The sequence below is a fragment of the Loxodonta africana genome, chromosome 12, assembly GCF_030014295.1.
Source record: "Loxodonta africana isolate mLoxAfr1 chromosome 12, mLoxAfr1.hap2, whole genome shotgun sequence".
Classification (NCBI taxonomy): Eukaryota; Metazoa; Chordata; class Mammalia; order Proboscidea; family Elephantidae; genus Loxodonta; species Loxodonta africana.
Genome location: NC_087353.1, coordinates 99775873 through 99801956, shown reverse-complemented (window position 1 = coordinate 99801956; position 26084 = coordinate 99775873). Strand labels below are relative to the sequence as shown.

The following is a 26084-nucleotide window of genomic DNA, read 5'->3' as shown; positions in this document are numbered from 1 at the left end:
CGGGCCAGTCAGCAAAGGCCCACTTGACCCCTGCATCCACCTCCTAGTTCCTCATGGACTCCGTGTTACCTGCTGGGTTTCAAGACTGCCAAAAGCACCTTTATTTGATCTATACATATTATATTTTATATTTATATTATACTATAAATAATAGATTACATATTAATGTTATCTAATATTTATAATATTTAAAATTTATCTCCAACAAAATTTTACTTGGGTGTGATATTAATGATATTGTTTGATAATTTCCACATTCTGTTGGATCACCTTTCTTTGGAATGGGCACAAATATGGATCTCTCCCAGTCAGTTGGCCAGGTAGCTGTCTTCCAAATTTCTTGGCATAGATGAGTGAGCACCTTCAGTGCTGCATCTGTTTGTGGAAACATCTCAGTTGATATTCCGTCAATTCCTGGAGCCTTGTTTTTCACCAATGCCTTCAGTGCAGCTTGGACAGCTTCCTTCAGCACCATCGGTTCCTGACCAGACGCTACCTCCTGAAATGGTTGAACACTGACTGTGCTTTTTGGTACAGTGAATGCTCCTTAGAAGCGAGGATGGCGAGAATTTGTCTTTGGACATGTTGTCAGGAGGAATCAGTCTCTGGAGAAGGACATCATGCTTGGTAAAGTAGAGGGTCCGTGAAAAAGTGGAAGACTCTCAACAAGATGGATTGACACAGTGGCTACAACAATGGGCTCAAACATAACAAAGATTGTGAGGATTGTGCAGGCCCGGGCAGTGTTTCCTTTTGTTGTACATAGGGTCGCTATGAGTCACAGCCTAACAACAACATATTATAACATTAATATGTTTATATTAATTGTATATTTTATTTAATCTATTTGTATTACATATTATGAATATATATTATCATATATTATTTCTATTATAATATATAATTTTATTATATATTATATAAGATTATATAACATATATATTATTTAATAAAAGCATATTAAATAAGTATATTTATATCTTATAATCTTATGTGATTATATAATTTTATAAGATTTATAATGTATAATTATAACATGCAATTATAATCTTATAAAATAATATAAATCTAATAAGAAAAATTTATAAGTCTTATAAATATTATTTAATATATATTTATATTACAAAATATATAATTTGCATAATAATATTATACTTAATCTGCAAAAGGGAGGCTATTAATTGAAACTAAAGGTATTACAGGTTTAAAATTCTTTAAAGATCAAAACCATGAAAGACAGGAAAAAATTTGTAAATTCAGATAACATCAGTTAATAAGAAACCATTATTACCTCCTCCCCAAGCCAAGTATTATTTCCACAATTATCTAAAACACTTTTTACAAATGTTGACATTAAGACAACTTAAAGGTTTAAAATTCTGTACGAGTTCCAACCTAAAACAATTTGACAGTAAGAGCCTGGGTGACTGGATGTTTAACAGTTTTCTACAATTTTGTCAGAATGAGCAGTATAAGGAAGCTGTAGGTTGGTCCTACTTTCACTAGACAGACTGATGAAAGAAAGAGATGCACTCAGGGCTTCAGAGTCAAAGCTCAAGTGCCGCATAAACGGCCTCAAATTTACCACTTGTGCTTTGAAAGCCTCATTTCTTGTAGTAATAGAGCTGATATTGCCAAAAACCAAACCCAGAGTCCTGCTGGAAGAGTGGCTAAATTACAATGCTAACTCAACTGTCACCCTTGAGAGGTGTCTGAAGTTAAAGTGAGGGCACTGATTGGAAAGAAATGGGATCCTGAAACTTGGGATAGGGACATATAGGCAGATAATCAGGAAGCTGGAGACATTGACCCCCTAAATTCTGTTCAATCACTCCTGCCAACAGAACCATTCTCAACTGAAGTGATTACTTCATGTTTGTCTGCTAAACCACCCTGCCCAGCAAAACCATCAGCCCCTCCACTCCTATCTAATGAGATTAGCCCTAGACCAGCTGCCTCTAAAGAGCCCTTGCCTGAGCCATTGCCTGGGGCATCACCTCAGGCAGATGCTTTACAAGACAATGCTGAATGTTCTCAAAACTCTTCCCCACCACCAATTTTAGCTTCTAGACCTATAACTAGACTTAAGTCCTAGCAAGCCCCAAAAGGTGAAGTACAAAGTGTGACCCAGGAGGAAGTACACTACACTCCAAAAGAACTGCTTGACTTTTCAAATATGTACAAACAGAAACCTGGGGAATATGTGTGGGAATGGCTATTAATGGTGTGGGATAATGGTGCAAGGAACATAAAGATGGATCAGTCTGAGTTTATTGATATGGGTCCACTAAGCACAGATTCTTCATTCAATGTTTCAGCTCAAGAAGTTAGGAAAGGATCTAAAAGTTTATTTGGTTGGGTTGCTGAAACATGGATTACGTGGTGGCCTACACTAAATTGAGTTATAGTACCAGACCTGCCTGGGTATACTGCAGAAGAAAAGTATACAAAGGCTTAGGGAAATTGGCATGCTAGAGTGAATTTATCAGGTTAGACCCACAGACCCACACATGGAATGCCCAGAGGACACCCCTTGTGCCATAACTGTGAGGAACAAATTTGTGAAGGGAGTTCCAGCATCCTTGAAGACTGCTGTGATTGCTATTTTATGTCAATCAGATTTGATAGTGGCAACAGCCCTAACTGAATTAAGACACCTAACTACAATGGGGCTGATTGGACCCCATGGTAGTAGGGGCCAAGTGGCTGCACTCAACTGACAAAGACAAGGTGGGCATGGTTGCTGTAACGGACAGCAGAGTCAAAGCAGTAGTCATAATAGTCTGACTTGTATGGACTTATTACTTTGGCTGCTTAGTCATGGTGTCCTTAGGAATGAAACGGATAGGACATCTACTAAATATTTACTTGATCTGTACAAACAGATGAACTCTAGGTCAGGTGAACAGCAGTTTAACTTGAATCACCAGAATAGAGAGTCAAGGTCCCTCACTTCCCAGACGTGAGTGTGTTTAAAGACCCACAACCCCTCGAATGAAGGGGAGGCCAGGTCCTCTTCAGGAAAGACTCCTCAGCCCTCCTCAAGGGGACCCGGCTGTGGAAGGAATACACAGCCAAAAACTTATACTGTTAATCTTTCTCCCAGCCTTCCCCACAGGGATCTACAGCCTTTTACAAGAGTGTTCACTGGGAAAAAGGAAATAATCAGAATTTTTGTGAATTACTGGATACTGGTTCTGAACTGACACTAATTCCAGGAGACCCAAAACGTCACTGTGGCCCACCAGTCAGAGTATGGGTATATGGAGGTCAGGTTATTAACGGAGTCTTAGCTCATGTCCGTCTCACTGTAGGTCCAGTGTGTCCCCCAACCCATCCTGTAGTGATTTCCCAGTTCCAGAATGCATAATTGGAATAAGTATACTCAGCAATTGGCAGAACCCCCACATTGGATCTCTGACAAATGGACTAAGGGCTATTATGGTCGGAAAAGCTAAGTGGGAGCCATTAGAACTGCTGCTACTTAGGAAAATAGTAACCCAAAAGCAATACCACATTCCTGGAGGGATTGCAGAGATCACTGTCACCATCGAGGACTTAAAGGATGCAGGGGTGGTGACTCCCATCGCATCTTCATTCAACTTGCCTATTTGGCACGTGCAAAAAACAGACGGATCTTGGAGAATGACAGTAGATTATTAAAAACTTGACCAGGTGGTGACTTCAATTGCAGCTGCTATTCCAGATGTTGTTTCATTGCCTGAACAAATTAACACATCTCCTGGTACCTAGTTTGCAGCCATTGATCTGGCTAATGACTTTTTCTCCATACCTGTTTCAAAAGACATTCAGAAGCACTTTGCCTTCAGTTGGCAAGGCCAACAATACACCTTCAGTTGCCTACCTCAGGGCTACATCAACTCTCCAGCCCTATGTCATAATTTAGTCTGCAGGGACCTTGATCACCTTTCCCTTCCACAAGACATCACACTGGTCCATTACATCGATGACATTATGCTGATTGGACCTAGTAAGGAAGAAGTGTCAATGACTCTGGACTCACTGGTAAAACGTGAAGCTAAGGAGACGGAACCAAGCCAAGGTTGTGGTGGCCACCCACCTCAGTAAAGGCAAGGCTGACATCCTTTGAGACCAGTGGAGTCCAAAATAGGCTTAAAAAGTACGATTTGCCCCAGTCCAGAGAAAACCATAGAGAGAGCATGCCCCTGAGTAAGCAGGAGCCAAGGTAGGTATCAACTGTTTTCCAGTTCTCCCTATCACATTGTGGCGAGGTTGCAGAGAGATCCCATTGCCTGGGCCTGTGACTTCTTATTCTTAACATGCTCACTTTAAAATCTAAGTATTTTCTTCCCTTAATGGCAAACTCACAAAAGTATAACTTCTGGAACTGAAATCAGGTGTCTTCTTTAATGGATTCTGTGAGCCATCAAGACAGAAAGCAAAGATGGCCTCCAACCATGGATTTCCATCCACCACTTCCTTCTTCAATCACCCTGGAGAAAGCGCCCACTGGCTTCCCCCTCCTTCCTTTTTTGCAAACAGCAGCACATTAGCATGTTCCAACAAATCAAGTAATTGCCTTCCCAGGTGACCAAAATGCCCTTTAATTCTCACCTGCTTGAAAAAAAAAAAAAAAAATTTTTTTTTTTTTTTTTTTGGCGTAAGGTGACAAAGCATCATTTGAAATTAATCAACCTCAAAGCAGATACTCTCCGTTTCCTGGGTCTGATTGTGCCTGAGAAAGCAGAAGGAAGTTACCAGAAGAGATGAGCTCGGACCAAAGGAAAAGAAATGAAATATGAGGTTCTATCACATGATGGGAAGTCCCTGGGTGGTGCAAACAGTTAATGCGCTTGGCCGCTAACTGAATGGCTGGAGGTTCGAGGGCACCCAGAGGTGCCTGAGAAGAAAGGCCTGGAGATCTACTTCCAAATATTCAGCCATTGAAAACCCTGTGTGACTGCCTCCATGAACAACTGCCTCCTTTGCCATGAGACCAGAAGAACTGGATGGTGCCTGGCTAACATTAGTGAACATTTTGATCAATTCCACAGAAGAATCCCAACTAAAAGGAGGAAAAATCTGGAAGGGAATTTCAATTTTCATGGAATCCAGAATTTCTGGAGCCCGGAGGCTGGATGAGCCACTGAAACTACTGCCCTGAGGTAATCTTTAAACCTGAAACCTTAAACCAAAAACATCACCTGAATTCTTTAAACCAAACAACAGTTTAGCTTAATTTGTAAAGAATCTCTGCCATGAGCTTTGTGCTCTTTTAAAGAACTATCTATGTGGGATCAAATGACAACTGTGACTTGAAAGATTAGTAGGAAATTTAAGGAGGAGTGAGTTTATGTTAATGGGGAAGGAACAATTCAGAAAAGGAGGGTGAGAATGGTTGCATAACTCAAAGAATGTAATCTGACTTGTACGTGTAGAAATTGTTGAATTGGTGTGTCAAGGATTGAATTGTGTTCCCAAAAAATATCTGTCAATTTGGCTAGGCCACGATTCCCCGTATTGTGTGACTGTCCACCATTTTGTCATCTGATGTGATTTTCCTACATGTTGTAAATCCTATCTCTATATGTTAATGAAGTGGGATTAGTGGAAGTTATGTCAATGAGGCAGGACTCAGTCTCTTTTGAAATACAAAGAAGCGAGCAGAGAGAAAAGAGGAAGCCTCATACCACCAAGAAAGTAGTGCCAGGAGCAGAGCGCATCCTTTGGACCTGGGGTCCCTGAGCCGAAAAGCTCCTCAGCCAGGGAAATTTGATGACAAGGACCTTCCCCCAGAGCTGACGGAGATAGAAAGCCTTCCCCTGGGGTTGGCACCCTGAATTCGGACTTCTAGCCTCCTAGACTGACACAATAAATTTCTTCGTTAAAGCCATTCATCTGTGGTATTTCCGTTAGGGCAGCACTAGATAACTAAGACATGGCATACGTTTTGCTGTGTATAATTTCAACAATAATAACAAAAAGGAAGGAAGGGAGGGAGCGAGGATGGCAGGAGAAAGGAAGGAAGGAAGGAAACCCTAAGGAGCACAGTTCTATTCTGACACACGTGGGGTCGCTCTGAGTTGAAGTCGACTCAACCACTGGTATCAGAGGATGGGGCCTATCCCCCTGGAAAGGCTGTGGGATATGGAGCCAGGCTCCCGGGGTCAACGCCAAACTCTATTACTGACTTACTGTGTGACTTTCAGTCTTTACTGGTTTCTTTTATTTTTATTTTTTTTAACAGCTTGATTGAAGTATAATTTTGTTGCTGCTGTTAGGTGCTGTAGAGTCGGTTCCAACCCAGTGTCCAACAGAATGAAACACTGCCCAGGCCTGCACCATCCTCACAATCATTGCCGTTTGAGTCAACCCACCTCGCTGAGGGTCTTCCTCTTTTTCACGGATTTACACACCATAAAATTCACCCATTCTAGATGTGGGGTCGCGTTGTATTACGGTACATTACGAAGCTGCAAGCCCTCACCACAATCTCATCTTAGGACATTTTCACTCCTCCAGAAAGAAACCTCCTGACATGATCAGTCACGCTCCCCGCGGCCCCCTCCCCAGCCCTGGGCAACCAGTAATCTTCTGTGTTTACAGATTTGTCTTTTCTGGACATTTTGTATAAATAAAATCCTATGTGTTCTTTGGTGTCTGGTTTCTTTCACTGAGCTTGTTGCTGCAGTTCATCCAGGTTGTAACATGTCAGGACTTCATTTCTATTTATTGGCAAATAATACTACATCGTCAGCATATACCACATTTTGTTTATCCATTCCTCAGTTGTTGATGGACGTTTGGGTTGTTTCTACTTTTTGATTTTTATGAATAATGCTATGAAAAATTCCCATACAAGTTTTTGAGTGGACCTATGTTTTGTGTATGACATGTTTACAATAACACGATTAGTATCCTTATTGTTTAGTATCCCCATGTTTGGAAACGCTGGTGGTGTAGTGGTTAAAAGCTACGTCTGCTAACCAAAAGGTCGGCAGTTCAAATCCACCAGCTGCTCCTTGGAAACCCTTTGAGGCAGTTCTATTCCGTCCTTTAGGGTCGCTGTAAGTTGGAATCCACTTGACGGCAATGGGTTTTTGGTATCCCTATATTTCACCTGTTGAGGAACTGCCAGACTATTTTCCAAAGCAACTGCACCATTTGATATTCCCACCAGCAGCGTATGAGGGTTTCAACTTCTCCACGTCCTTGTCAACACTTGTAACTGTCTTTTTCATTACAGCTGTTCTCCTGGGTATGTAGGAAGTATCTGATTGTAAGTTTGATTTGCATTTCCCTAATTGTGTAGCGGTTAAGTGCTACAGCTGTTAACCAAAGGGTCGGCAGTTTGAATCCACCAGGTGCTCCTTGGAAACTCTATGGGGCAGTTCTACTCTGTCCTGTAGGGTCGCTATGAGTCAGAATCAACTTGACAGCACTGGGTTTCGTTTTTTTTTTGAACGACTAATGGTATTTTCATTTCATGTGCTCACAGGTCACTTACAGCTCTTCTTTGGAGGAATATCTATTCAAATCTTTGCTCACTTTAAAAATTGGTTTATTTGTCCTTTTAACATTGAGTTGTACGATTTATATATTCTGGCTATAAGTCTCTTAGTGGACATATGGTTTACAGATATTTTGTCCCTGCCTGTGAATTGTCTTTTTGCTTTCTTGATGGTGTCTTTTGAAGCAAAAAATGTCTAATTTCGATGAGTTCCAATTTGTCAATTTTTTCTTTTATTTTTTATGCTTTTGGTATCTAAGGAATCATAAAACCCAAGAACGTGAAGACTTACCACTGCATTTTCTTCCAAAGTTTTATACTTTAGGTCTCCTGTTTAGATGTATGATTCACTGTAACTCTTTCTTGGTTTCTTATAATGCACTTAAGCCTATTCATTTCTCTCAGAGTGCTACTTCGGATACATCCCATAGGTATCACTGGGTATTTCTGTCATGATTGTTTAGGTATAGGTTTAACTTCATAAAAGCCAGCCAAAAACATTTTCTGAGGTGTGCATACCACCTCCCACCCTTACCAGCAATGTATGAGAACTCCTGGGGTTCTAATCCTCACCTATGTTTAATGTTCCCTCTTTTCGTACAAGCGAAGTACTATCTCCCTTTTTAAATTTGCCTTTCCCTAAAGACTAATAGCGTTGAGCATTTTTTCATGTTACTTACTGGCCAGCTGTACACACTTTTTCTAAGTCTTTCTTTTGCTTGAGTCTTCAGCTCTTGTGATACCTTCTTTGGCCCGTGAGTTACTTAAAAGCGTTTTTGCTTCATTTTCAAATATCAGAGGATTTTCTAAATACAGTATTGTTACTGGCTTCTAGTTTAATATTACTGTAGTCAGAAAACATACCCTGCATATTTTCAGCCTTTTGAAATTTATTGAGAATTATCGTACACCCCAGTACCTGGTCTATCCTGGTGAACGCTTTAAGTGTACAAGAAGAGGCTCTGTATTCCACAGATATCGGGTATTCTATAAATGTCATTTAGGCCAAGATGGCTCATAACATTTCGGAATCCTATATATTCTGTCTAGTTTTTTTTTTTTTTTTAGTAGTCCTACCAACTTACTGAGACAATTGCTGAAGTTTCTTATTAGTTCTCTCAGTTTTTGCTTTGTGTATTTTGAAACTATAATGTTAGCTACATACATACTTGTCTTGTCTTCTTGGTGAAATGACCCTTTTATCATGATGTGATCTTCCTTTTTATCCCTGGTAACATTCCTTGTTCTGTGGTCTACTTTGATATTAGTGTAGCCATCCCAGCACTCATTGATTAGTGTTTGCATGACCTATCTCTTTCCATCCTTTTACTTTAACCTACATATGTCTTTACACTTAAGTGGGTTTCTTGTGGGCAGCATATACTTGCGGCTTGCTTTATTTTTTCTATTCCAAACTGATAATCTCTTTTAACTGGTGTGTTTAGACCAATTACTTTTGTAGAAAATCTGTTTTTTCTTTTTGGTGCTTTTAAGTTTGTTTTTTTTTTTTTAAATGTTTTTATTGTGCTTTAAGTGAAAGTTCATAAATCTCAGATACAAAACCTTATATACACTTTGCTATGTACTCCTTGCTGCTCTCCCCCTGAGACAGCACACTCTTTTTCTCCACCCTGTATTTCTGTGTCCACTGAGCCAGCTTCTTTCGACCTTCACATCTCCCCTCGAGACAGGTGCTGTGAAGATTTTTTCTCGATGTTTTAAAATCTTGCTAATATTCATTTGGGTGTGCGTGTTTGCTTTTTTGTTTTTATTCTGCTCAGTGGGCTCTTTCAGTCCTTTAGGTCTACAAAACTTGTGGTTCTCTCTGCAAATACTGCCTCGCCATCATTCTCTCTAAACTCTGTTTAGAAATCATTTTAGATTGATGTTAGAACTTCTGGATTGCTCTTATATGCCCCTTTTCTTTTTTACATTTCATATCTTTACACATCTGTAAGTTCTAGAAGAAATCCTAGCCTAGCCCTGATCTTCCAGCTCATTCTTTTTTTTTAGTGGCAAAATATATATAACAAAGTATTTGCCACTCCAATCATTTTCATGTGTATGTACAGTTTCATGTGACATTAATTACGTTCACTATGTTGAGCAATTATCACCACTATCTGTTTCCAGTTTTTTCCATCACCCTTAACAAGAATTCAATGCCCCTTAGCCAATAACTTCCCCTTCCCCCTCCCACCCATCTATAGTAACCACTTTGGCCTCTCTGCATTTGGATACTCTGGATATTTCATGAGTGGGATTATATGCTATTTGCCTTTTTCTGATGTATTTCACTTCACTCAGAATAACGTTTTCAAGGTTCATCCGTTCATCTCTCTTTATGGCTGAATATATCGTATGTATATGCCACATTGTGTTTACCTGTTCTGTTGATGGACACTGACCGTTTCCACATTTTTGCTATTGTGAAGAGCGCTGCAATGAACACTGCTTTATACATATCCGTGTCCCTCCTTTCTTTTGGGGTAGAATTGCTGGATCATATTAAATAGGGCCGCTATGAGTGGGAATGGACTCGACGGCAGTGGTAGTAGTGGTTATGGTAAATCTGTTTAACTTTTTGAAGAAACATCGAAGTCTTTTTCACAGCAGTTGCACCATTTTGCAACCCCACCAGCATGGAGGCAGGGTCTCATTTCTCCGCGTTCGCACCAACACCTGCTTTTTGTATATTGTCTTTGGTTTTTACCACAGCCATTAGCGGAGGTGAAGTGGTATCTTGTGGTTTTGATTTGCATTTTTTAAATTACTAATGATGTTGACCATCTTTTCATGTGCTTGCTGGTCATTTGTGTATCTTCTTTGGTTAAATGTCTATTCAAGTCTTTTACCCATTTTTTTACTCAACTGGATTGTCTTTTTGTTGCTGAGTTTTAAGAGTTCTTTATACATTTGAATATTAAACCCCATACCTACCCGACTTTTGCCATCGAGTTGATCTCAGCTCATAGCGACCCTGTAGGACAGAGCAGAACTGCCCCATACGGTCTCTAAGGAGTGGCTGCTGAATTCATACTGCCAACCTTTTGGTCAGCAGCTGAGCTCTTAATCACGGCGCCACCAGGGCTCCGTTAAACCCTATGGTTCCCTAAAATTTTCTCTCCCATTCTGTAGGCTGTCTTTTCACCTTTTTGATACAGTTGTTTGATGAACAAGTTTTTCACTTTGGTGAAGCCCAGTTTATCTGTGTGTGTGTGTGCACTTTTGTTATATCTAAGACGCCATTGTTAAAAACTAGGGCCCAAAGCATTACCTTTGTTTTCTCCTAGAGTTTTATGGTTTTAGTTCTTACATTTAGGTTTTTGATCCATTTCTAATTAATTTTCGTATATGGTGTGAGGTGTAAGCCCAGCTGGAAATCCAGTTGTCCCAGCACCATTTATTAATGAGATTATTCTTTCCTCGTGGAATGGACTTAGTTTAGCATCCTTGTTGAATTAAGCCATCCCATCCAGGACTTTTCTTTGTTGGGAAGTTTTTGATTCCTGATTTAATCTCTTTAGTTGTTACAGGTCTGTTGTGATTTTCTATTTTTCTGCAGTCAGTTTAGACACTCTGTGTGTTTCTAAGAATTTGTCCATTTCATCTAGGTTATTTAATTTTTTGGTGTTCAGTTGCTCACTGTAGTCTTATAACCCTTTTCTTTCTGTAAGGTTGATAGCAATGCCCCAACTTTCATTTCTGATTTTAGTTATTTAAATCCTTTTTTCCCCCTTTGCCAGTTCAGCTAAAGGTTTGTCAATTCTGTTGACTGTTTAAGAAAATCAACTTTTGGTTTCATTGCTTGTCTCTATGCTTTTCTTTTCTCCATTTCACTTATCTCCATTCTAATCTTTATTATTTCCTTCCTTTGCTAGTTTTGGGTTTAGCTTGTTCTTCTTTTTCTAGTTCCCCAAGTTGTAAAGCTAGATTATTGAGATTTTTCTCATTCAATGCGTTATGTATGTGTTAATAACTATAAAATTTCCTTTAGCATTGTCTTCACTGTATACCAAAAGTTTTTGTTTTCATTTGCCTCTTAATGTTTTCTTTTCCCCCTCTTGTGATTTGTCTGACCCACTGGTTGTTTGAGTATTGTTTACCTTCCATATATTTCTGAGTTCTCCTGTTTTCTTCCTGTTTTTGATCTGTAGCTTTATTTCATCGTGGTCTCAAATTACTTAGTGTGGTTTCAACATTTTAAAATCTATTGTGACTGTTTTGTAGCCTAAAATATGGTCTATCTTTGAGAAGAATGGGTATTGTGCTGCTGTGGAATGCAGCAATTAAGTCTAGTTGGTTTATAGTGTTGTTCAAGCTTCTATTTCCTCATTAATTTTATGTCTAGACATTCTATCCATTTTTCAAAAATTTATTGTGCTTTAGATGAAAGTTTACAGCTCAATTTCTCCTACAAAAATTTATACACATATTGTTATGTGACCCTAGCTGCAATCCCTATAATGTGACCGCACACTCCCCCTTGCCACCCTCAGTTTCCCGAGTCCATTCAACCAGTTCCTATCCCTTTCTGCCTTCTCATCCCACCTCCAGACAAGAGCTCCCCATTTAGTCTCGTTATCTATTTGAACTAAGAAGCACATTCTTTAAGAGTATTATTTTGTTTTATAGTCCAGTCTAATCTTTTTCTGAAGAGTTGGCTTCAAGAATGGCATTCTATCCGTTATTGAGAGTGGTGTATTTAAGTCTCCAACAATTACTGCAGAACTATTTCTCCTTTCAAATCTGTTGTGAATTGAATTGTGTCTTCCAAAAAAGATATGCTGCTGTCCTAACCCCTGTACCTGTGAAATGTGACCTTATTTGGGTAAAGAAAGTCCTTCCTTGAAGATAGTATTAGGTAAGCCATACTGGAGTAGGATGGGTACTAACCCCAACCCCTTCTGAGTGGTATCATGTACAAGAGGAGAAGAAACACTGAGACAGAATCACAGATGGGGGAGACACCACGTGAGGATCTGTCTACAACAAAGCGACAAGAAACAAGGATAGAGGCATGGAAGAGTTCCTCTCTCAAAGCTGCAGAAGGAATCGACGTGGCTAAAACTGGATTCGGACTCCTAGTCTCAAGAACTGCAAGGAAATAAACTTCTATTTTTTAAAAACTGTGTTTTGAAACTTCAGACTGCCTTCCATTAGTGGGCTATGTAATCAATAAAGTGGGTCAAGCCGTTTTTTAAATTAAATAGACAAGACTAAACTTTTAAAATCTCAGTGGGTGTCTTATGTAGTGAAGACAATTATAGCTTAGGAAACTTGTTCAGTTACATAACATCCTTTCAGAGACTGGCTCTCATCTATGCAACAGACAATGAGACTCCCTGGCACAGGCAGCGTCACTGTCAATGGGGGATTAAGGCTTGGACAACAGCACAATTTACCTGCATCTATCCTCCCATCCTCGAGCCACTTCAGTTCACCTATAATCAACAACTAATACAGTATAAGACACTTAGGGCCTTCAGGGTGAAAACGTGGGCTCTCACAGATGGTCAGAGAAAGATTTCTTCAAGACAGCAAACATGTTCACAAATGAGCTTGACCAGAACCCATAGTGCTCCATCTTGCTTTTTTGCAACCCTTGTGTATTTGGGAGCCTGGGGGAACTTAAAGCACAGGGAGTCCTCTAAGAAAAGGAAATGGTTTTAAAGTAAAATCTCTAATTTGGCGTGCGAACTTACCAATGTGTCAGATTTTACACAGGCTGTACAGAAACGGTGAGCTCTTATTCTGAGGGCTTATTCTGCCCTGCAGTGGGGATGAAACACCCCATACGAATACAGAAGAGGATCAGAAATAAGCAGTGAACAGCGGCCAAGTACGGCGTTCCACCTATTACAGACCCAAACCTCTCCAAAGACAGGAAGAGATGAAAAAGGCATAAACTAAGCCCACCGAGGTACCGCATTCTCGCAAAGCTGTTGCAGAGCGTCTGCCCCTTGGAAAAGGGAAGAACTCACATTCGTGAACACAATCTCCTTCTAGGTGTAGACACTGTAGAGGGTGAACTCTCCTGGCAAAGGAAGTCGAGAACATGCAAAGCTCTGTAATGAGAGACAGGCACACTTTGGAGCCTCTGGTGGGTAACTCAGGCTTTTCACACGGTGGGTTTATGTAATTGGTTTATGGGCCGAACTGTGTCCCCCCAGAGTATACATTATAAATCCTAATCCCTACACTTGTGGATGTAACCCCATGGGAGAAGAGGGTTTCCTTTGTTAACGAAGCCATTTCCTTGTAGGGTGTGTCTTAAACCAACCACTTTTGAGATTTAAAAGGAGTCAGTTAGGCACCGAAGCAAGGGAGCACAGAGGGAGAAAGACCGACGCCATCTGGAGACCTCCAAGGATCTGAAGAGTGAAAGTGCAAGAGACAAGGACCTTCCACCAGGGCCGACAGAGCCTTCTAGGCATCAGTGCCCTGGGTTGGAACTTCTAGCCTCCTAAATTGTGAGGAAATAAGTTTCTGTTCATAAAGCCACCCTCCATGTGCTATCTGTTACAGCTGCGCTAAGAAACAAAGTGTCCTTAAAAAAAAAAACAAAAACTACCATATCTACTTGAATACTCCCTTCTGCTGTGTATCACTTACTTCAGGGCAGGATCTGGGGCAGGTCTGTGGGCCCCTGGTCTCGTCAACTATGTGAGGTTCTGCACTCTCGGGACACAGGCCACATGCCTGGAGAGGGCAACTTACTAGAAAACTGCCCACTCCTCATCCTGATGACAGCTGACGCCAAGACAGCAGGTGGCAAAAAACCCTCAATTCCTTCTTGTGCACGCTCTTCCCTCAGAAAACACCCACCAGGCTGGAGGAAACAGAGACACGCCAAATAAATTCCGATGTTTTATTCTGTAAAGCACATATGCACATATTTCAAACATGGAAATTAACCTGGGAGTGAATGCCGCAACACATCAGCTACTGAGTGACCATCATGCAACAGGGTAAGGGAAATGGATCCGCCGGCCCTCATCACCCCACAGTGCCTGCAGGAGGGTTGAATACCCAGGAGGTATGGAATCCCTACAGACTGCCAAAGAAAAGGCAACAGAAATGGCGGGTTCCTAACGACAAGAAAAACTTACATACAGAATCAAAACTGATTCAAGTCACACAGTGAAAGGCAAGAGGAGAAGCAAAGAGATCAATATGATCCGGAACAACCACTTTAACAGGAAGTCGCTGACCTTTACTGGACCTCCAGTCCAAGGTGCCTGAGAACGAGCCAGTGCTCCCGGGCGGGGTCACCCCTGAATGGCAAACGGCCCCATCTGCCACGTTCTTCTAAGCCTGAGGTCTGCCAGCCAGACCCAGCTGGGGAATGCCCAGACAGAAACAGTCCCTGGACGTCCCGAGACTCATGGGAGTCTCTTCCTTTACTAGGTCTCTTCACCCAGGACCCGAGGCCTCCTTTCCTCCCAACCTTCCTGCGCACGTCCAACTGACTCTGGGTTTCTATGATACCTTTGAGAATTACCTGCTGGGGTGAATTCTGACTTTAAAGCGTGTGTCCTGGCCTCATGACAAACCATAGTGTCCAGGCATTTTTGGCACTTTCTTTCCTCAAGCCTAACAGTGTCCCTCTTCCCCCTGGCCACAGATTCCAGCCATTCCCTGTAGTGAAAACAAGGGGAATTAGTATCAGCAACAGGCTGGAATGCACAAACCAGTGGCATCGACTTTTCTCACCTGGCTTCCCCCTCCTATATCGCTCTGCAAGTTATCAACTGTCCTGTAACTCCACTTCATTGGGATTTTTGCTACTCCAGTAACAGCTTCATCTAAAATGGGATGGTCTCAGTGATACTTGTGTTTCTACAAGCCAACTCAAATGGCTCTTTCTCAGTCTCTTGTCTCACAAGGGTCTCAAAGTCTTCAGAGAAAACAAAACAAGTTATTCATGCATCACGTAAGCAACTCATACAAAGACACTGACCACAGAGATGTGATTACGGTGCTTGAAACGTACTAAAAGGAAGAAAAGGAACACTGACACAGCGAGTTACTAGAGTGACCATTTTCACAATCTTCCTTGAGAAGCCCACAGTTGTCTTCTATTCAAGAATGCCTGGGTTCAGATGTTCTAGGCCGATACATTTCACACTGCAGAAACTGGTTCTGGTTTAGAACAGACTCCAGACCCAGAGTTAGGAGAGGAGTGCTGACAGTCTCGTCTGACATCTTACTTGCCCTCTGCTATCACGCTGCCTGGGAGAACACAGAAGCCACAGTGACAGCGAGTTATTAAGGCAACCAGTGTTCCAAATATGTGGGGAAGCCTTGACAGAGTTCAACGCCTACAAAGTTTAGAAAAAAGAAAAGGGGGGAAATACCAGTAAGAGCACAGGTAACAAGTAAGGACTAGAAAAGACAACACACCGTTATTGTTTTTTGTTTTTCTAAGTGCAGACGGACTAGAAGGAAGAAGGGGTAGAGGAACTGGACCATCAGAACGTCACAGGACAGAAAAGTGCTTTTGGTTTTCCCTGACGAATGGCGAATCAGAACAGCCCTCTTTCAAATTTCACGGGCATTGTTTTCTAACGTTACTGATGCACGCACTAAATGCCACGTTCCTTCTGAAGCCAGGTCGGCTGTCCGAACAGATGCAAAGACAGAGCACTCCATCCCCCACTTCAAAACAAGAAACGCTTTCATAACCATCAGGCTGACCCATCGTTCTCTCTTCCATTCTGTCGTCTGCATTCCGGGAAGGACACAGCTCATTTCTGCTCTACCCTAGAGCCATCTGAAGCGCCCCTGGCAGAAAAGTCTGCAGTTCAAACTCACCAGCAGGAGAAAAGCCTGGCGATCTGCTCCCATAAAGATTCCAGCCTAGAAAACCCTACAGGACACTTTTACTCTGTCCTATAGGGTCTTTTTTTTTTTTTTCAGCATGAGCCGAAACGGACTCAGTGGCACACAACAGAGCCATGTACTTAATTTGTGAAGCCCTCCTGAGACAGGAAGCCGCTTTAACTTTGTGACGGAGGCAAGGAGCAACAGAGGAGAAAGAGACAGTGGGCCATTCTGTGCCAGCCCGGACAGGACCAGGTCCCTCACTATCCATGTGGAAAATGAAACTTAGGTCTTTACCATGTACGTGACTTTTAAATATTTAACTTTTACTCAGGATAAAAGCCAAGTCTGTCCTAACTAGAGTAGTTATTAAAATGTGACTATTTTATTTTCTTAAAAAAAAAAACTTAGGAAGATAGGTATGTTTCCTTGCAAGCAAAACGGAGGAGACTGCATTATCGTTGTTACGAGGGTTATTTAGCCACAGACACATAAAATCCACAAAATGGACTGGTGGCTTCGAAAATGCACTATCATAGCAAAGGTGCAGACCGGTTCAAACGTTCTGTACATACTGGGCAGAACCAAAGCAAACCTCAATCACCACCAGCCACAAATGCCCCCGTGGCCTCGGTGCAGACATCGTGGCCTCGGTGCGGACATGAGCTGCTCCGAGAGGCCGCCAGATCCACGCACACTCCCTAGCACTCTGCAGTCCACCGGTGAGGCTGAAGGGTTCTGGCTGCACCCAGAGCAAAGCACGTGCATCACTGGACCAATTTTGAATCGACTTTTATAAATATGTACAAATCAGTTACAGGCACTTGAAATGTCTTTGGCTGGAATAACCCAACATTGCAAGACAATGTATTCACAGAGTGTCCAGGCCCAGGCTGGGGTCAGCAGGCAATGATTATGGTTCTCTCAGTCTCTCTCAGAAAAACAGGAGATGGGGGATTAGGCTTCAGCCAAAGCCACCTGGAAGAGAGCAAGACAAGCAAGGTCAATCACGGGGAAGGCCAGGGAGCCTGATCCGACTGGCCCCCATCCGCAGACGGAGCCACACTGCAGGCATCGGTCAGCAGGGAAGCTGGGTACCCCCTAAGGAAAAAGTCTTATCTAACCCCCAAATCTACTGCCTGGAGATGACCTTTAAACCTTAAACCAAAGTGCTACGGCTGCTAACCAAAAGGTCAGCAGTTCGAATCCACCAGGCGCTCCTTGGAAACCCTGTGGGGCAGTTCTACTCTGTCCTGTAGGGTCGCTATGAGTCAGAATTGACTCGATGGCAATGGGTTTTTTTTTTATCCCCTGAAGTCTTCTGAAGAAGTAAACTACAGTTCAGTTTAACTAGTAAAAAATGTCTGCCTTGTGCGTTATGCTGCTTTAAGAATTATTGATATGGAATCAAAGTGAAAAACAGCAACTTGAAAGATAGGAAACTTAAGGGGCAGTGAGTTTATGTTAATGGGGGAGGAACGACTCAAGAAAGGAGGGTGAGATGGCCGCACAACTTGAGGAATGTCATCAATGTCGCTGAACTGGAAGGCAGACACTGTTAAACTGGTGTACGCTGTGCTGTGTATACCCTCAGCAACAAAATTAATAAACCAATGAAAAAAAAAGTCTCATCAAGAAGGGAATGAAAAGAAATCCAAGTCTCCTGTGAGATGCAGTCGATCTAGTGAAGCCACTGCACTGAGCTAACTTGTTTTTGTTCCGTTTCCACAAAAGTATTTTTTGTTGTTGTAAAATATATACAACACGCTTGCCAATCAGTATTTTTCAGGTGTACAATTTCGGGATATCATTTACATGAATCATGTTGTGTAACCATCAGCCATAACTGTTACAAGATCTCCATCACCATCAACAGAACCTTCTTGCTTCGTAACCAATGACCTCCCCCCGCCCCGCCCTGGTCACCACTAAGAAACTTGGGTCTCTATCCATCTGTCTGTTCTTGTTATTTCATGTAAGTGGGATCACACAGCACTTGGCTTTTTGTGATGGACTCCTTTCACTCAGCACAATGAGTTCAAGGTTCATCTACATGGTAGCGCTGTAGGAGGTATCAGGACAGAGCTGTCTGTTTAAAGCCTCACCAGCCTTTTGTGGGATGACTTCTCACGCTGATGGAGTGGGGAGCAGGCAGCCCATCCGCCGTCAGCTGCCCTCCAGGACTGTGAGAACAGCTCCCACAGCCAGTGCCTTCAGCAGCCACGGCTGGGCATCCGGCTGAAAAGCCAACACTGTCACTCAGGCTGAGGATAAAGGCTATTTCTGACGAAAAGACCGGCAGGAACTTCTCCGGGGGACAGGTGCTGCCCACAACAAGCGGAACGGGGCTGCCGGGGGCTTTCCGCATACAGACACCTCTGGCCAAATGTGCCCACCCCCGCAGCTCACCTTCTCAGGACAAAACTCAGGATTGCTCTGACGTAACTTGCTTGGCCGGCCTTTGATCACGGCGTAGCAAAACATGGTTATCACCATCACAAAGAGGAAGTAGCTGGTGTGCATGAGGTGCAGGTTTATGAGAGAACGATCGTCCTAAATGAAGAAGAGAGGAGAACACAGACATCTGCACCGAGCTAAGGAGAGCTTTTCAGGCCGGGCTTCCGGAGACAGCACAGCCTCCAGACGGGCCTCACTCAGCCTCAAGCTGAACAGGAGGCTTCTCCTTTTGGCTTCTAAAGGATCGCAGCTGGATGTCAGCAGGTGAAGCGACGTGCTCCTGAGTGGCCCTACAGGGACCACCCACACCTTCCTAACGTTCTCCTCTGCCCTGGCCAGTACTCCACACTGTCTGACACTCCCCCAGTGCAAGCGTTCCCCCGCCCAGAGGCCCCAGGCCCCTTCCTTCACCCACTCCTCTCTGGATACAGCCTCTCCCTCCGCTTGCCCTGGGTGCACGGCTGACAGCCGGGCCTGCGTCTGACCTCCATGCTGCTCCTCTGCTGGGGCGACCTCTGTACCTCACCCCTCAGTCAGGCCTTCCTCCTGCCCTTCCAGCTTTTACAGGCCCCTGGCTGACACCACAGAGGTCACTGTGACTCACGGTCCATCTCCAGGCCCCACCACGCGTCAGAGATCCCTGATGTGACTCCATTCCTTCTCCTTCTCCCAACTCCAGCCCTCACAACAGCAGCCTCAGGTGCTGAGAACACTGCTGGCTGGTCCCCTGCCTTAGGCTCCCTCCAGTTTACAGATAGCACATGGGCTCACCAGCCTTCCTAACACACCACCTTACAAATCCCTTACAGCCCAAATGCAGGTGGCAACTTGCTCACCTGAGGAGAAAGCCTAAATGACTCAGCTAGGCACGAAGAGCCTTCTGGAACCTCGCCTCCACCCACCATCCAGTCTGATCTCCACTGCTCACTCCTGCAGGCCCCTAGTCCACCAACTTCAACAGCTTGATACAAATGAGATGTAAAGAAAAGGGAAAAGAACAGGCCAAAAGAGGAGAAATTCACCCTAGCATACACTGACAGAAAGTAAAGGCATTTACAAAGCGTCAGTCCGGGCAGCTATTAGAAGCTGAGCCTGCACGTCACCTGCTAGGCTAGATTACAATGGCTGCCTCCCCTTGCCTCTTTGCTAATCCAAATCCCACTCAGCCCTCAATACCAAGCCAGTGAGCCAGCTCCCCCGGCGGCTCACCTGTGCTGTTTTAACTCTGAGCACCACTAGTTACTGCTCACATCAGCACTAACCACACACTCCGCTAGGAGTGGTCTGCGGGCATCGGTACTCTCTCACCAGGGCTGTATCAGCATCTCTGGTGATCCTGTGACTTAGGTACACGGCAGCTACTCAATGAAGCGGAAAAGGAAGACTGAGGCCAGTTTTCTGGACCAAAGTGGGGCACGTTTTTTCCAGTCTCCACCACTTCACCTTGTCTGCTATTCCAGCTGAAAATCCAGACAGGATAGGCCAACCCCAGGAGATACACAGGGCCTGTTCTAACAGTCCCCAGCCACACACACACACACACACAGGCACAGACACACACGGCTTTTCTCACTTACATCTGGAACAATAACTGTGAGCTTGGGATTTAAAGCGTGATAGACTTTTCCAATGGCCCCCTTGTAACACCAGAAAGGATTGTAATCTTGAGCGTATTTTGTGTTGGCATCTCTGGCAGTTGTGAAGATCTTGTACCAGAGTGTGGCATTGCTGTACGTGTCAGGGACACAGTGTGGCGGCTGTCTGCAGGGAGAGAGGGAAACAGGGCTCAGCAGCCCAAGACACTCACTTGGTCCCCGCACCCCCACTCCCTGGCACCTGGCACTACGCTGAACGCAGCAACACATGCGGGGAAGAGACATAAACTAAGACACATACGTGTTTCTGACAATATCGTGTTTCTTTGTGATACACGCCATGACGTTTTCAGTTTGAGGTCTTTTTTTTTTTTTTTTTTAAATAAACATATACAGAGAAAGAAAGAGGCACATGACATTAGGGAGTCTGGGTGTTAGATCGGGCCTTCAGAATTCAACGTGGGATATGGCCAAAGAGGGCCCTGTTCCTTTTAAGTTTTTTTTCTGAAATTACCTAAACCCTTAGTCGCACCTGGAGGTTTTACATACAAACTTCCCCGCCAGATGTTTAACTTACCTGATCCTGCTCTACAAACCTGGAGCTGTCTGATAAAACAGAACAAACCCAGGATAACTATTCTTACTAAAAAAGGATTCGCCATAGAAAAGGATTCACCATACAAGTCTTTTATAGGCTATATCTTGCGCATTTCAAGTATCTATTTTAAGGGGCAGTTCTACTCTGTCCTATAGGGTCGCTATGAGTGGGAATCAACTCGACGGCAGTGGGTTTGGATTGGGTTATTTAGAGATCAAGGGGTCCTGGTGGCTCAATGGTTACGTGCTCGGCTACTAACCCAAAAGTTGGCAGTTAGAACCCACCAGTTGCTCTGCGGGGGAAAGATACGGCCGTCTGCTTCCGTAAAGATTATAGCTTAGGAAACCCTATGGGGCAATTCTGCTCTGTCTTACAGGGTCACTATGAGTTGGAATCGACTTGATAGCAATGGGTTTTATTTTTTTAATTTTTATTAATAGATCATTATCTCCTTCCCAGAGAAAAAAGAGGCCAATAACAAAAAACTTAAATTGAAGCAAAAGTTTCAGAAATAGTAATGGCTAAACTAAAGGAAAAGAAGGCTCCACTACACTCCTAACCCCTTCTGGATAATGAAGGTGAACAGAACCTCGGTCTTTCAGGTGCCTTAGTTAGGGGTCCTTCTGGCCGCCTCTGTCTACCAGTCCAGGATCAGGTCAGATTTATCTTGACCGTGACACACTGCTTCTAATCCCGCAGCAAAGGCAGCCCGAGAACTTCCAACAACAGGCTCTTATCATCTGCCTGAAGCACTAACTTTCTGATGTTTACGTGCAGAAATTCTACCTCTAGAATTCTAAATGAAACGGAGTAACTCGTCAGACAGATCCCAGCAGTGGTAACTCCAGCCCCTCTGAGGACTCCTGCGAAGCCCCCCGATCACGCTGTGGTAACTGCACTTCTCACGCACATCCCTGGGGCCCAGGCACCACTTACACGGTGACAGGAAACACACTGAGCGCGGCTGTGAGGGTCATGCAGGCCGTGAACACCACCTGCTCACAGTGCCCGTGGAGAGCACAGTCGTCAGAGCTCCAGGCGGTGGGCAGTGTGAAGGTGATGTTTATCTCCTCGTGGGCCTCCCTGCCTACAGAAGAGAAGGAAGGCAAGCAGGCACACATTTATTACTCCCTGGGCTTCGAAGGCCTGAAGTCAACCCACTGGGGAATCACCAATCAGGCCAGACGCCTGCCTGTGTGGGGTCTTAGGAACAGCAGATACATGTGGAGATGGGGCCACAGTCCCGGTCCAGATGACAAGGACTGCTCAGCCGGTAGCGCCACAACGTGGCAAGTGGAGAGAGGCCACTTTCCAGTCAGGGCCCAGGCACCATCCAAGTTGGAGAGCTGGAGCTGGGTGAATCGTCACCACAGGCTTAGCATTTGTATGGCACACTCACCGTTCTCCAACTGCCTCTATAGGTACTATTTCACCCACAACTCACCAGAGTCTCATGAACGTGACCAAAATGTCACTGTTCCGCTCTGAGGGTCAGAGGGTTTAACGGACTTTGGTTAGTGACGAAGTTTAAATTAACTCCACAAATGAAAAAGGTCTCCTTGCTACATGGGAAACCCAGAAGTTCCTTGCCTTGATGATCCCGGGAGCAGCTCTCACCTGTGACAGCCAATGGGAGGCCGACGGGTATGCCCGTGTGCCTTCAGGGACGTTAAACCGTTGGTGACCTATTATTTTCTGCTTTAATTTTTTATTGCTACCATGTGTTTTCATCAGTGGAAGCATGCTGAATCACTGAGTGTGTCTGAATTTCTGGTAGGCAATACGGATTTTTTTTCTTGCCCCCTCCCACAAGCCTACCCTAAGTGTTTAGTGGTACATATTAAGTATCGCTAATTATACCTCAGAGTCCCCACTGGGGTCTACTGGTACATATGTTTAACAAATAAAAATTTTCAAAATTTCTCTTTTTCCTACCATAAATTCAGACACTTCATATAAGACCCTGTAAAAACAGTCATTTGCGGCACACGCCTGTTTCTTCAGTTTCCAACAGTCATAAAGGCCCCTGCCTCGCACTACCAATGGTGCAGCAGCTTCCCAACAAACCCCAGAGGCTGACAAAGTTCATGGTCATTGTACATACCACCAGGCACGAAAGGGACAAAAGGTTTCTGGTAGTCAAAGAACCAACGATTATTGTTCCAAGGCCCAGGCCTCCTGCACGAAGCCCTTCCGGACTATTCCAGCCTCCGCGGCTTTCTCCCTCCTCCCAAATCAAAGTCTGTCACTGGGTTACTACTGGCCAAAGGGCACTGCTCAACGTTTTATTCATGTTACTTTTTAATATTATTTAACAATCACTTATATAGCATTTCCTTGGTGCCAGGAGCTATCTTAAGTGCTTGGTAAATATCAATTCACATTATCCTTGCCTCTCCCAGAATCCCAAAATTCCAAAGGAAAGAGACTAGGTCTTAGGCTTTTTCTAGTTGTTCCCAGCAGCCAGCACAGTGCTGAACAAACACAGGGTGTTCAAACAAACATGTGTAGGCTGGTAGCAATATGTGTAATAAGTATTAAACTCTGAAGAGGATAAGCCTGAATTAAAAATTATCTTCATTAAGTAAATATTAAGGCCAAACAGGGCCTCCTCAGTTTCTCACTCTTACAGGCTTTTTATTTAGTGCCTACCGCATTCAAAGCACTTTATTAGTTAAAATGGTCCCTTCTTTTTTCCCCCCTTATTTTATTCATTTATTTTTAAATCGTATTTTATTGTATTTTCAGGGAATGAAAAGGGTCCTTCTTGACTTCGTGTAGTCCAAACTCAACAAAAGGAAACACACAGGCAAAAATGAAAAACTGAGTGGTAAGTAAAACCATACACTGCTACCACTCTCTGTCTTGCAAGCATTGTTGCTGGAGAAAGTCCGGAAGGAAACAACTAACATGTACATACCTGACAGTCCAATCTGATGCCCCAAGATGGTCGAGTACAGATGGGTGACGTTGCGAGAGTACCCTCCAAAAGGCTTGAGTGGGTCCAGGGTTAGGGTGATTGCAACTGAGATGTTAACGGGGCCTGAATCCTCCAGGGCCTGGGGGGACTGGGTGGACACTCTGGACTGCCCGCTGGTCATTGTGCTTTCTGGAGTTGTGGTGTCATTTGTGAGATGCTTTAGTGTTTCATTCTCTGATACACACAAGTCCAAATCATTAAACCGTAGCAGAAACGTGTTCCAATCCTTCAGTAAAATGAAACAGAGAAACAACTGTGAGTGGTTCTAAAGTGCCCCCACTACAGGAACACAGCCATGAGTCTCGGTGTGGCATCACGTCGTAACAGGGAAACTACAGAGTTCAGGGTCAAGCATTTAAAAAGACCAATGACCACACAGCCATCCTCCTCTGTGTTGGCACAGTGGTGTGACTTTCCAAACCACTTTCATATTCGTGATCTAAGATATGACCACTTCACTGACATGAGTGAGATACTGAATAAGCTGAGATTAAACCAACTTATGCAAAAAAAACATGTAAAATACAAAATAGCATATTATACTTACCGAAAAGACCCATCTCAGAATCAAACTTTAAACATTTCAACAGGAGTTGTAAAACATTAAAAGTATTAACCCGAATTCATTTAACCGTTATGGTTTTTTTTTAAAAAAATAAAGCTGCCTTAAAATAATTTCTTAAAAGGTCAATTCTGTACACCTGACTTTCTCTCTTTAGAACTTGAAAACTGCAGTCAACACCAAGACTCACTTGGTATTTCTTTCCTTTTGTTATGGACTTTAGGTTCTGCCTTAAAACAAAAAAAAGCCTTAAGGGAGGGATAATTTCAAAAGGAAGAAGAAAAGAGATTTTCAGGCTTTTCTTAATACCTACAAGCTACATTCATTATTTAAACCATAAACAAGTTTCTAAAACACATGGAGCCGGTTATGTCATGGTTGAACTGATACTAAGTGGTAAAGTGCCCACCTGGGTTTATTTCAGTTTGCTTTCAAAGGCCTACCCAAGCTGCAAGGGCAACAACAAATCTAACCTAGGCTGTTACATATAACTTCTTCCTCCCCAAACAATAACACTTCATAAAAAGTTGCCAAATGTAGAGAGAAACCAAGTTAGAATTCCAGTTACTCTATTAATTTAAAATGCCATTTGCCCAATGAGCAATCCCCAAACAGTCGAGCAAATCTACCTTTAACACAGCACCAATCAACTGTATATGACATGAAGTAGGAAACCCTGGTGGTGTAGTGGTTAAGTGCTACGGCTGCTAACCAAAAGGTCAGCAGTTTGAATCCACCAGGCGCTCCTTGGAAACCCTGTGGGGCAGTTCTACTCTGTCTTGTAGGGTTGCTATGAGTCAGAATTGACTCGACAGCAGTGGGTGTTTTAGACATGAAGTAAGACTGACACTGGACATATCCAATTACATAACACCTACAAAATCAGCCAACCATTCCAGAACATTAAGGCCAAAAACGAGTAAAATCAGGTGTATAGAACTGTCATCCCTTTATATTTCAGACATGAGGAAATGGAGGCCCAGAGCAAATTAGGGACTCTCCAATTCCACAGTGAAGGCAAAATCAGGACGTTTTCTGATTCACAGCCCAAAACACGTCCTAGGACCTAGGGTTCTCACTTGAAGATAAAATCACTAAATTAATCATAAGGGGCCCGTGTGGCACAACAGTTAGGTGGGTGCTCAGCTGCTAACTGAGAGGTTGGCAGTTTGCACTCACCCAGCAGCTCCACAGGAGTAAAGGCTTGGTGGTCTGCTCCCATAAAGATTACTGCCTAGGAACCTCTATGGGGTAGTTCTACCCTGTCCTATAGGGCCGCTACGAGTTGAAATGGACTTGACAGCACCTCACAACAACAAATTAATCATGACCAAATTCTGCAGCATCCTGACGCTGTTCCCACAGAGCTTGACTCCATTTTGAAAACCAGCCAAAGCCAGGCCCCGATTTAGTCATTAAGGGCTAGGTATCCGGGCTACGTCTTAACCATCAGCCTGAGCTGAGTGTTCAACAAGACTCAAGCTCTGGAGAAGGGCAATGCCAACACGCCGCCCAGCTTTGTTATGAAGGGATGGGACTAGAATGTTCGTTGTCATCCCTAGTGTGGTTGCAGC

General features: G+C 43.4%; 1 protein-coding gene across 2 annotated transcripts in view; it reads right to left on the bottom strand.

Annotated features, from left to right (window-relative positions):
• Nucleotides 1-16701: 16701 nt before the first annotated feature.
• The window catches only part of TMEM248 (transmembrane protein 248), a 41521-nt gene continuing 32138 nt past the window's right edge, over nucleotides 16702-26084 (bottom strand). For both annotated transcript variants that reach the window (XM_064296078.1, XM_023555994.2), the window contains exons 3-7: nucleotides 23889-24174; nucleotides 21905-22055; nucleotides 20353-20536; nucleotides 18728-18871; nucleotides 16702-17296 (exon numbers count right to left, since the gene is read on the bottom strand). In XM_064296078.1, coding sequence (XP_064152148.1) covers nucleotides 17276-17296; nucleotides 18728-18871; nucleotides 20353-20536; nucleotides 21905-22055; nucleotides 23889-24174 — 786 coding nt within the window. In that variant the 3' untranslated portion in view covers nucleotides 16702-17275. The remainder of the gene's footprint in view (nucleotides 17297-18727; nucleotides 18872-20352; nucleotides 20537-21904; nucleotides 22056-23888; nucleotides 24175-26084) is intronic.